Source organism: Neomonachus schauinslandi, chromosome 7 (assembly GCF_002201575.2).
Source record: "Neomonachus schauinslandi chromosome 7, ASM220157v2, whole genome shotgun sequence".
NCBI lineage: Eukaryota > Metazoa > Chordata > Mammalia > Carnivora > Phocidae > Neomonachus > Neomonachus schauinslandi.
The window spans coordinates 86,082,899-86,095,186 of record NC_058409.1 but is presented as its reverse complement, the minus strand read 5'-3'; the positions used below and the strand labels follow the sequence as shown (position 1 = coordinate 86,095,186).

The 12,288-nt window shown below is 58.5% G+C and overlaps 1 protein-coding gene across 1 annotated transcript; it reads left to right on the top strand.

Moving 5' to 3' along the window:
• The first annotated feature begins 10,787 nt into the window (after positions 1 to 10,787).
• On the top strand, positions 10,788 to 11,972 carry PRR7 (proline rich 7, synaptic). The gene is made up of 2 exons (XM_021698839.1): positions 10,788 to 11,301; positions 11,503 to 11,972. The coding sequence occupies exons 1-2, from the start codon at positions 10,890 to 10,892 to the stop codon at positions 11,898 to 11,900; spliced, it is 810 nt and encodes a 269-aa protein (XP_021554514.1). The 5' UTR covers positions 10,788 to 10,889; the 3' UTR covers positions 11,901 to 11,972.
• Positions 11,973 to 12,288: the final 316 nt, after the last annotated feature.

The following is a 12,288-nucleotide window of genomic DNA, read 5'->3' as shown; positions in this document are numbered from 1 at the left end:
CAATTGGACCAGTAGGTCCCTGGAGCATTCTGCCTGTGGGTGGGTCAAGACCTCCCACCAAGCTTCCCCCTTGGGCTAGGTAGGCATCCAGGGAACTTGTTGGCTACAGTTCAGCTCCCTTTAAAACTCTTAGCACAGTTAGTCCAGCTCTGTGGTGGGAGCTGGGGACCCTGATGGAGACAAGGACCCCACCAGTTTGGAGCTCAGTCTGGTAGGGAGACAGAAATGGTAACAGTTAAGACCCAGTGTGATCGGCACTGTGGCAGAGATGATTCTAGAGCTGGTGGGGCTGGAGGTCAACACCAAGCAGGGAGGCCTCTTGGCCACAAAAGTCTCAGAATTGGAGCACTCCAGGGTAACAGAACCAGATGTACCTGGGTGGAGGAGCCAGATGGATGATCCAGGGCCTCTAGTGGCTTAGGATGGCTTGGGGTGGGAGAGGTTGGTGATGGGTGGGTGAAGGAAGTGACTGGAGCCAAAGCCCGTGAGCGCCATGCAGGGCTTTGAAAGCCATGTTAAGGATGCGGGGCCTCATCTAGAAGGCAGGGGCATCCCTAAAGGATTTCAGCTGGTTGTATTGGGATGTCTGCCTAGTATGTACAAAAAACACCCCATGTTTACTTTGGGGAACCTTCTGTCTCAGTCCATGTGATTTTGATGGGGCCGGTTTGCACCCCCTGCATACATATACACCTAGAGTGTGTGACCCAGGTGAAGCTGTTAGAGATCTTTGGTTGCAAGTGACAGAACTGTCCTCCAACTAAGAGTGTTAAAAGGATATGGGGGAACATGATAGGAAGAACCAGGACTGGGGTACCTCCAGGGTCTTAGTCACAAACCCCATTCTCATCAGGGTATGATCCCCAGGAGCAAGATGCGACAGCCATGTCTGTGTCCGCATCATTAAGCCTGATGCAAACCCAAGGAGCCCAAAAGGCCCAGCTGGAAATCTGCCCATGGATGCACTGGGGGAGCAGGGCACTTGGGTTCAGAGGCCCAGCATGATGGCACCCATGGCGTGCAGTGAGTCCCCCTGATGAAGTAGGGTGCTTGTACCCAAAGAAAAGGAAATGGATACTGGGTGGCTGAACATATATCCCCTCCCCAGGCATGAAACTGGATTGGTTCAACAATGGACACTAAGCCAAAATGAGTCCAAAAAGACTCTTTTGGGGGACTTGCTAGAACTATTGGGAAAGAATTGAGGTTCTGGGGTTGGGTGGCAGTATATAAGCCTAGAGCCGTGGGGGTCATCCTTGCCACCACCTGGGAATTTTCAAGAATGATGCAAACAGAAGGCAGAGTAGAGAGAACATATATCCGATACCATTGTTGGGACACCTGGAACCAATTGTAATCACAGATAAAATCTACATCTGGACTTCCTTGTTACATGAGTCAAACACCTTTGGGCTCAAGCCTATTTATTTTGGGGTTCTGTCACTTGCAAATCAAAATGTCCCAGCTGATACGGTGGTGGAGGGTGTTTTTGGAAGATCACCGTAAGTGTGATACAGAAGTTGGACTGGAAACAGAGAACCCAATTGAGACTGATGAACAGCCAGGTTCAGACTCAGCCTACACAGTGGGGCCCTTACTAGGCCTCACCTCTATTCCCTGGGGATGAGCAGGGTCCATGAAGACCGGGGCTATGGGTCCAGCACTGAGTTCTTCCTGTGCCATTTCTTAGTAGACATGGGGTGATGTATGCTCACTGGGGACGCACTGAGAGGGGCCGTGAGTTGGGAGGGGGCCATGTATTGGTGAGTTGTAACAACACTGGGGTGCCTGCCTGCTGCAACCCTTGCCCACCGCATGTGTGCAGTGCCCCCTAGGATGTGACCGGGGCGTGGACGTGTGTGTATGTGTGTTTTCCGGGTTGAACTATGTGTGTGTGTGTGTGTCAGGGTCCTTGACCTCAGCTGCTTGGCTTGAGCATCCTGTGTGCTCGGCCGATTGTGTACACCCCGTCTGCCTGCGTGCGCCCGGTTGCGGACAGCCTGTTGCCAGGAGCTGTGCGGCGTGGCGCGTGCATTCCCTGTGCAGGGTGAGCCCGGCGCCCCGCGTGCGAGTCTCCGCGCGGCAGGTGGGTGCCAGGTCCTCCGCCTTCGGCTCCCAGGACAGCCTCCTCGGCGGCGAGTGGCTGGGGGTGGGGGCCCTCTGCCGGCTGCCGCGCGCGCGCGCACGCCGGGCTGGTACGCGCCGTGTACGCGCCCGTGCGCGCGCCCCACGGCTCCAACCCAGCGCTCGCTGCCGCCTTCGCTACCACAGTCAGCTCCCCGGTGCCGCCGCCGCCGCCTCCCCCAGGCCGGGGGCTCTGTCCGCGGGGCCCGCGCCACTCGCCCCGAGCCAGGAGGACGAGCTCGAGGAGGATGCCTGGGCCCGTGAGTACCGCGGCGGCGGCGGGCCGGGCGGGCCCGGAGCGCGGGAGGAAGATGATCCTGGGCTGAGCCCCTCCCCGCGGGCAGCTCCGCGCTCTGGCCCCGGGTCACCGCCCCGGACCCCCCGCCCCGGCCAGCCCCTCCCCCAGCCCACTCCGGAGGGAGGGAGGGAGGGAGAGAGAGGGAGGGCGCCAGTGAGCGAGGGAGCCAAAGCCGGGCGCGAGCCGCCACCGGTTCGCTTGGAAACGGTTGCCACAGCAACGGGGTTGCGCTCCCCGGCAACGCGGCTGCGGGGCGGCGACGCCCCCTCCCACCCCTCCCCCACTCCGAGCAGCCTAGGGGCGCAGGGGGAGAGAGGGTGCGGGGACTCCCCCTCGAGAGGTGGGGGTAACTTCGCCAGTCTGGGTGTGCCTGCCTCCACAGCTCGTCGAAGATGGGGGTGGGGGGGGTGAGCGGCCCCGTGGGCACGAGCTGGCTCCCACGTGGCTGCAGTCGTCGCAGCAGGGCTCCTGGGGTGGCTGCAAACGTGGGGGCGGCCCAGCCCTTGGGCCTGCCGCGGGAGGAGGAGGCTTGGAGGCTGGGTCCGGCGTCTGCACTCCAACACCACCCCCCACCACTACCACCTCTCGCCAGGGAAATGGCCTGACCCGAGTTGGGTGCCACAGAGGCGATGTTCCTTACCAGGGGAGAAGAAAGAAGCTCACATCCCTCCTCCTCATGGCCAGGGCATGTGCCAAACCGCGGCTAGGGCCTGTTGTGGGTTTCTGCTCCGTGTTCCAAGCCACCATTCTCCCGGGAGTGGTGGGAGCAGAGTGGGCAGGAGCAGAGGAAAGGACATTGCTGAGCCAGGGAAGCTGAAGCTCAGGCCAAATGGGAGCGCCCCGGCCCATTGTCTGGATCACAAGTGTCCCTTTCTTGTCTGAGCACAAAGCCCAGACTGTGCTGGGTGGCATGCAGGTTGGCTGGCAGGCAGGCCAGCGCCACATGGAGATGCTCTGTCCTCCAGGGGAGCTCCTCTGGGAGGAGAGTGGCCGCTGAGTCAGAGGAAATGACCTCTGGCTTCTCTCCCAACCTCCCCCAGCCGGCAGCGGCAGGGTGCTGGGGAGAGAAATGGTCCTGCTGCCAGCTGTCCCAGACCTGACTCAGCAGACGCCAGCCTCCAATCACAGACCTTGGACTCAACATTCCAATGACCACAACCACCCTTGGGTTTCCTCTCCCATCCAGGAAGGTGTCCTGGGCACCAGGGATGACCATCACCCCAGGCATTTGAGGCCTTGGCGTAAGATGCCCTTAGATAGGTGGTGCCCGGAGTCAGTCTTGAGTCCCCCTCCTGCAGGCAGGAGTGCCTTTGGAATTATTCACAGGCTCCTTTCATTCTGTCCCTGTTCTGTGCGAGACCTGTGTTGAGTGTTCTGCGTCCATTATCCCCTAAGCCTTTCAACGGTTGTACAAGGTAAGTTTATTATCCCCATTTTAGAGATGAAGACTCCCAAGGCTCAGGGAGGTAAAATGATTTCCCCAAGGTCACACGATCAGTAAGTGGTGGAGCTAGGTTTCCAGTGACGGTTTCTCAGCAGGCACAGCTGCTCTGCCTGCCACACACCATCTCTTGCGACCCAGGCAGAAAAGAACTGGAGGGCCTTCTAGAGGAGCATTCTTAACTTTCTTTCATAGTCTTCCGGTGAGGCAATTCCCCAGGTCTTTCAAGCCTTAGTACACCTTTCCTTCTTCTAGCAAAATCAGCTAGATTCTTGCTCACTCAGATGCTCTATGGGACTGTGATGCTGCTGGACGGGCTCCCTTCCTCCATTTTCTCTCTCTGGGTGAACCTGAGCAATGAGGGCTACCTCAGTTACCTGGGAACCCCCCAAGCCCCTAGTTTTTGGTTTGGGGGCTCTGTGGCCTGACCAGCTTGCAGCCTTCGCTGTGGTCGAATTCAGCAAAGATGGGTCTGTGTAGTGCTGGCTGTTGTGGGTGCTCACTCTAGCTCAGGGGCTGGAAACCCAAATGCCTCTAGGGCCCAGGGAGCAACGGAATGAGTGAAGTGGGCCAGGGAGCTACTCAGTGACAGTCTGTGTCACTACGTGAGAATGTGGACTTGGAATGACCAGATAATTTTCAAGATGAGCCAAGAATCCCGACTTTTATGTAAAATCTCCTGGGCTTTAAATTTGGCAACTAATCAGAATATTTTTAAAAAATTGATTGTGGGCCAACAAAACATGCCCATGAACTGTGTCCATCCTGAGAGTCACAAGGCCATGACCTCCGGTCCGTGGTAAAGTGATGGCAGTTTGTGCTGGGCCACTCCCAGGCTTGTGTTGATGTAGCACCATGGGCTGGTTCCCATATCTGAGCCTCTCGAGGCTGCAGAGTGCTGGCAATTGGCTTGTCACGTGCGGCTGGGTACACCGGTCTTGAAGTATTTTCACTCCATCAGTTTTGCTCCTCCCTTGGCAGTGCTAGGCCGATCGCATCATCCCTGTCTTACGAGCAAAGAAACTTCAGCTCAGGCATGGGCACAGCAGGGATGGGGCCACACAGCCTGATCAAGGCAGAAGCAAGATTAAAACCCTGGGCTCTCCCTTCAGTGCTCTGTGTGTTACACCACGCTGCCTCTCAGAGAGGCCGTCCTCCTCTCCCCCCAGCCCCCGAGGTGTGGCCAACTCCCTTGGAAGGACAGATAGGAATACAGTAGACACTGAGCCCCATAGGGCCTCTCTGCCTACAAGCTCTCTTGAGACCCCAGTCCCTGTTGTCCTGTTCGCAGTTTCCAAGCTCCGGGTTCCTGGGCCGGTGCCAGGGTGGGGTCACAGAGGCGCTACCTGTAGGCAAGCGTGCCAGGCCAGTACCTTGGCCTAGCTGGAAATGAGACTCTGGTCAGCTCTATGCCTGGCCGACTGGCGGCAGCCCTCTCTGGCCTCAGTTCATGTGTCTTGGTGTGGGAGGAGTGTAAAGTTGTTACCAGGGCCTGCCTGAAATGCCCTTCCTGCCAGGACAGTGGGCTTTGCAGTCACCTGGGCGTCACAACCACCTGCCTGTGTGGGCCTGAACTGCCCCAGCTCCTTCTCTGGACAGTGGGGCTGGCAGGAGCCACCTGCTGGGTGTCACTGAGAGACTGAATGTGAAGAGGCCAGCAGTGGGCCTGGCATGCGCTGGGCATGCAGGACAGGGTAGCAGTAACTTCTCCCACCCCATCCTCACTCTGTACACCACATTTCCCCTCCCTCTGCTGTCCCCTGGTCTGAGTCCCTGTCCCTTCACTTGACCAGCAGCTCTGGCCTTATATCCAGGGAACCTTATGACCTGGAGCCCCTGCTGTCTGGGGTTCCCTCTGTCCACTGCAGAGCCCCTGACATATGCCTCCATTTCCTTTTATTCACATGGATGTATGGATCCTCATCTCGTTTGTAAACCACCCTGCGAGGGCCAAGAGCTGGGTGATGGCTTCTCTCTCAGTGACTTTTTGGTGAATGGCTGACATTTCCTAGGAGTGAGTGGGATGCAGACCCAGCTCTAGAGGTGTTCCCTGTCCGACGGCTAAAAGACCAAACGGGGAAGTGGGCAGCTCCAGTTACCCAACAAGTGGTTTTGGAGCTGCTGCATGCCAGATGACAAGACAGATGCAACCTCTGGAGGTGCACACAGACAGCCGGAGCATACTGTCCTATCCCTGGGCTTCCCATCCAAGCCTGGGCAGTGAGGCGGCCTGGAGCTGACTTGTCTAGCAAAGTGACAGTGAGGCCATGAAGCTGAGTAGTAAGTGTGGGGGCAAGAGCTTTGAGGCTGTGTTGCAGGCCCCTCGGGGGAAGAAAGCAGGACTCTCAGCAGCTAGGACGGGAACATGGGCTGGTTGCAGAGGGAAGGGCACTGAGAGGTAAGGCTGAAGAGGCCTTGGCAGGAACTCATCCCAGAAGCCATTGATCTAGGTCAGTTCTCAAAGTGTGCTCTCTAGAACACAACATCAGTATCTGCTGGGAATTTGTTAGAAATGCAAACTCTCGGGTCCAACCCCAGACCTACTGAAGCAAACACTGGGAGCAGAGCCCAGCACTCTGTTTTAACGAGCCCTCCCTGTGGCTCTGCTGCTCATTCAAGGTTGAGAGGCACCCATCCAGACTGTCTTAAAGAGCCGGGCTGCCTCCTGAAACGGTGGGGAGTTGCCAGAGCGTTCAGGCAGGAGGGGGCCTGGGGGAAATGGGCAATGTGGAAAGTGGTAGGCTGGGCAGGGGCACAGCATGGCAATAGGGGCCCAGGTGAGAGATGATGGTGGCTTGGCCAAGGCGGTGGCAGGGGGACCAAAGGAAGTAGACAGATGAAGGCACAGTGCACTGAGGGTAAAAAGAACAGGATTTACTTTTTTTTTTTTAGATTTTATTTATTTGACAGAGAGAGAGAGACTACAAGCCGGGGCAGTGGCAGGCAGAGGGAGAGGGAGAAGCGGGCTCCCCGCTAAGCAGGGAGCCCGATGTGGGGCTTGATCCCAGGACCCTGGGATCATGACCTGGGCCGAAGGCAAACGCTTAATTGTCTGAGCCACCCAGGCGCCCGTACTTTTTTTTTTATTTTAAAGATTTTATTTATTTTAGAGAGAGAGCGTGAGCAGGGGGAGGGGCAGAGGGAAAGAGGGAATCTCAAGCAGACTCCACACTGAGCTCAGAGCCTGACGCAGGGCTCGATCTCATGACCCTGAGATCATGACCTGAACCGAAATCGAGAGTTGGATGCCTAACCGACTGAGCCACCCAGGCGTCCTGTAAAGAGAACAGGATTTAGTGGATGGAGTGAATAGTGGGCCCTTTACTGAGATAAAGGATCCAATAGATCTTTGGGGTCTAAGACTGGAGTGCTGGGATTCATCATGCAGAGGAGCAATGTGGTAGGTGCCCCCAGCAGTGTGCCAGGCCCCAGAATAAGAAATCTGTGTGACCTTGGGGGACCACCGAATCCCTGTGAGCCAAGTGCTCTCATCTGTCAAATGTGAGGAATGCTAACGTAGTTTGTAGGATGCCTGAGAATGATTTGTGATGTCCAGCCCTCAGGCAGAGTGCCTTAAGGATACACACATCTCGGCGTCCCCAGCTCAGAAGCCACCATCAGCAGCACTAATGTTGGGCATCTCCAAATCCTTTGCATGAACTAGCTCAGTTTTCACCATGGTCACTGACAAGGAAACTGGCATCATAGGGCTTAAGATAGTCACCTCCTGGGGTCTCGTTTTTTGTCCTCCTGCTATACTCCCAGTGAGTGCATGGCCTAAGAAAACCATACAAAGCAATACACTCACAAATTCTACAAATAAATCAAGATGGAATCCTAAAAAATGTTCAGATAACCTGCAAGAAGGTAAGAAAAGAGAATGAAGAAACAAATCATAGAATGGCAGACTTAAGGAGGAGTCCATGTGGGGGCACCAGCCCTAGCACACAGTTGGAACTGGACAGGTGCAGCATTTGCCCTGGACAGTCTGGAGGGGATGGGGAAGCTGTATGGCTGCAGGCAGGGTCTGTACGGAAGGGCTCCTCAGACAGGCAGGAGCATGCAAAGAAGCATGGAGGAAGCTTAGAGAAGCCTGGCCTGTCAGGAAGAGCATCTGGGAAGGTTTGAATGACTCTCTTGACATTTATGTATCGAGCACCTACTGTGGATTAGATGAGATGTACTGAGCAACTCCTGTGGGCTAGACAAAGGCAGGAGGGAGGCCTCAGGCAGGATCCATGCTCTCTGGGCCTCCCAGAGCACCACTGAGTGAAGTAGCAGCCCAGGACGGAGTGTTTAGCATCAAACCCCTGCCCACTCAAACTGGGTATTGGCACCAGTGTGACATCAGAGAGCCTTCCTCTCGGACCTGCAGCGGCCTAATCTGTAAAATACGGCAATGGTTCCTGCCTCCTGGCTGAGGAGCCATATTGGCACCTCAGGGGTCTTGGGTGTGGCCTGCTGCCATGCACCCTAATGCCCAGTCAGCTGAGCTGGGCCCCTCACGCCAGAGTCTGTCCTTTATTCCTTGTTAACCTTGGAGCTGCCATCCTGTTTCTCTACCCTATTGCCTTTTCCTACTCTTGAGTTGAGGGCTGGTGGCCGGAAGTGCCAGGGTCTTGTTGGGAAGCAACAGGAAAGTGTGTTTTGGCTCCAACTTGGCCAGTTGGCCCAGTGTCTCTATGGCTGCCAAGTCCTCACGTACCAGGTGCTCACACGCACCGGGCTCTTCGTCTACATTCCAGTGGCCACATAAGGGAAGGTATTTTGACAGACTCTGGATTCAGACTCAGGCTAAATCCTAGCTCCTCCCCTTATTAGCTGTGTGACCTGGGGCAGGTCATTTCTCTGTCTGAGCTTGTCTCCTCATCTATCAAATGGGCCCCCGCTGAGCAGGTGGTGTTACATATCACATGAAATTCTGAATGGAAAGGGCCTAGAACAAGGCCTGACATGCAGTAGACAGTTCTTGGCAGGTATTTCTATTTCTAATTCAGCTAAACTCCATCACCTCCAGCCCCAGAAGTACCTTTTCTGATCTGAAGCTGTTCCTGCTGTGCAGGCCAAGGGGCCCCTTATTTAGTGCCAGCTTCCTCAGAGCATTCCTGAAAATTCCTGTGGGCTCAGGAAAAGGAGAACAACAGATTTAATTAACTCCCAGTGACTGGCAGCATCGTGTTTTTATCTGGGCTGCGTCACCATGGCAGCCTCATGGTAGGGTTGTGGAGGGGGCGGGTGGAACTATTGTTCTTGCCATTGTCTGTTCTGGAACATAGGCCCAGGAGAAAGGGACTGGCACGGGGACCAAGTGGCACATGGCACAAGGCAGCCACAGAATCAGACAGGAGCCATCTGGGGAGAAGTGTGGGGTGGCCTCTGGCCTGGCTTCCTGTCAGAAGCCAGGCTTCCTCTGGCCCAGCTTGCTGTCAGAACAGTCTGAGACAGCTTGATGTGGAGCCCCCTGCTTGGGGCTCAGGCCCACCGTGGCCCCAGAGCTAAATGTGTGTGCGCGTTGGACATGCTGAGGAAGTGGGTGTGGGGGGGTCCATGGGGCTCTTGGAAGAGGCCCACAGAGTAGCTCAAGCAGCAGCACCCTCCCACCCCGGTTAGGGTTTTGTGGCCAGGCTTGGGTTCAGATTAAGGCACTGCCATCTGCCATTTACACAGCTAATTGCTTTCCCCCCCTCCCTCATCTGTAAAATAGGAATAACTGTAGTTATCCCAAAGGGTTGTATGTGAAAGCCCTGGGTAGTTAGAAGGCATTCAAGAAGGGCACACTTCTGTTCTGTGGGGGTGGTGAACAGTCGCCTGCCACCCGTCACTCGGCAGTCAGGGCTCCCTCCTACATACCTCTTAGGATGCAAGGTTCCCCTCTAAACCCTGGCTGTGGAGAGGAGGAGGCAGAACTAGACGTGCCCATCTGGAGTGATGAGAGACCAGGTGATACAGTAGCAAACGAGCTACTTCTCCTACCCTCTGCAGAAACGGAAAGGAATTGAGAGGAAGCCATACCGCGCACAGGAGCTAGAAGGGTAGGGCCAAGCGGGGCTGCAAATTGGTAGGAGGCTGGGGAAACGGAGACGGAGCTGGGATCTGACAGGCGGAGGCGCCTAGAGGAAAGGAAGAGGGAACGGCCCACGCCTGGCGGTGCAGACAAAGGCAGGCCAGTGGCACGCAGTAACAGCAGGAACGACCCCGCCTGAGCCCCCTCTACGAGAGCGGCGACAGCCAGGAGGCCGCAGTGCGGGCCTGGATGTTCCATGCTTTGGGCGGCCAGGGGTAGGAGCGGGTACAAGGCCTAGAGCGCCTGGGGCTGCCAGGCGCATGCACTGGGCTGAAGCTGGGCGTCGGTGGGCGGCTTGTGGGGCTGTAGGAGGTGGGCCACCCTTTCCCGGCCGCGCAGCAACCGCCCCGAGACGCCTCTTCAGCGTCTCGGGGGATCTATCCACTGGCCTCTGCAACCCTTTCCGAACTGGGGTACCTTCTGGGGTGGCGAACCTCCCCTGCGCACTGAGGCTGAGTCTGACTTTCGCACGCCCTCTGCTGGCCCGCCTGGAGTCCCCTCGGCTCCGCAGCGGCGGCTGCCGGGTCTCAGATCCGGGAAAACCCTACCGGGGGAAACCTCGAGGTGTGACGTCATCGTCCTCGGTGACGTCACCGCCCCCCCCCCCGGTGGGGGTTCCCGCAGAGGAGGCTTCCCCGGAACTGCGCAGGGCACCGGCGCGGGCAGGGAAGTCGTCCGGGACTGCAGCGCGCCTTCACCGCGCCCTGTGTCTGTCCTACAGGTCCCGCGCGGCCCCGGGTGAGGCCGGCCCGCGCGCCCACCGGCGCCATGGGAAGGAGCGGGCGCCGCTGCTGCTGTCCCCCGCCGGCGCGAGCACAACTTGAGCCCCGTCGCGGGCAGCCCCCGGCCGCGGGTCCCCGAGTGACGCTGGCGGCGCCTGGGAGCGTGGCGCGGGCCCGGGGTCACGTAGAGGAGCCCAGTGTCCAGTGAAGCAGCCGAGGACCCGCCGCCCCGCCGCCGCCATGGTTATGTCCCAGGGCACCTACACGTTCCTCACGTGCTTCGCCGGTTTCTGGCTCATCTGGGGTCTCATCGTCCTACTCTGCTGCTTCTGCAGCTTCCTGCGCCGCCGCCTCAAACGGCGCCAGGAGGAGCGACTACGTGAGCAGAACCTGCGCGCCCTCGAGCTGGAGCCCCTGGAGCTTGAGGGCAGCCTCGCCGGGAGCCCCCCAGGCTTGGCACCGCCGCCACCACCGCAGCGCGGCCGCCTCGAGGCGCCGGCGCACGCGCATCAGCACGTGCACGTTCACCCGCTGCTGCACCACGGGCCGGCGCAACCACACGCACACCCGCACGCACACCACCACGCGCTTCCGCACCCGCCGCCGGCGCACCTCTCCGTGCCGCCGCGGCCTTGGAGCTACCCGCGCCAAGGTGAGTCCTGACCTCTGCCCGGGGCAACGCGGGCCACTAAGGGTGGGCGGGACCACTGCTGACCAGCGAGGCTTCCAGTGGACAGCCTCCCCGAGAACCTTGGAGGGAGCGGGCTGGGCCTGGGGTTGGCGGCTGGCCAAGGCCTCCGCAGGAGGCCGGGGACGGGTGGCCTCACCCCTCGGATCGCTTCCCACTCTGCAGCGGAATCGGACATGTCCAAGCCACCGTGCTATGAAGAGGCGGTGCTGATGGCCGAGCCGCCGCCGCCCTACAGTGAGGTGCTCACGGACACGCGCGGCCTCTACCGTAAGATCGTCACACCCTTTCTGAGCCGCCGCGACAGCGCGGAGAAACAGGAGCAGCCGCCGCCCAGCTACAAGCCGCTCTTCCTGGACCGGGGCTACACGTCGGCGCTGCACCTGCCCAGCGCTCCACGGCCCGCGCCACCCTGCCCTGCGCTCTGTCTGCAAGCGGACCGTGGCCGCCGGGTCTTCCCCAGCTGGACCGACTCGGAGCTCAGCAGCCGCGAGCCGCTGGAGCATGGAGCTTGGCGTCTGCCGGTCTCCATCCCCTTGTTCGGGAGGACTACAGCCGTATAGAGGGGCGTTCCGGGCCCCACCCGCGGACTCATGGCCTGACTGCGGGGCTTTTTAAATGCTTCCCTTGGACTGCGGGGGGGGGGGGGGGGGGTTTTCTTCCCCCGTTTGTTACATTTTGAGGATAATAAAGGTGTGTGATCTGGTTTGGTACAAGCGGAGGGGACACCCACTGCTTGCGCCCAAGGTTCTGGTAGCCAGGCGTGCCTGGGCCTTGGTGGGACAGAACCTGAGTGCGCCTTTTGACTACAAACTGGCCTGAGGGTGCAGAACCTAACTTCATAGGCTGGTTCCCCTGGGAGCCCCAGACCCTAACTTCCCTCACAGTGAAGGCAGCCCCGGTGACCTTGGAGGTGGGAAGAGTTGGGAATCGGGATCAGGGCAGGCGGCA

Excerpts from the sequence above, each read along its gene's own strand:
- PRR7 (XM_021698839.1), top strand. The coding sequence starts at position 10,890 with ATGGTTATGTCCCAGGGCACCTACACGTTCCTCACGTGCTTCGCCGGT. Across the intron at positions 11,302-11,502 it reads TTGGAGCTACCCGCGCCAAG|CGGAATCGGACATGTCCAAG; the intron begins GTGAGTCCTGAC and ends CCCACTCTGCAG.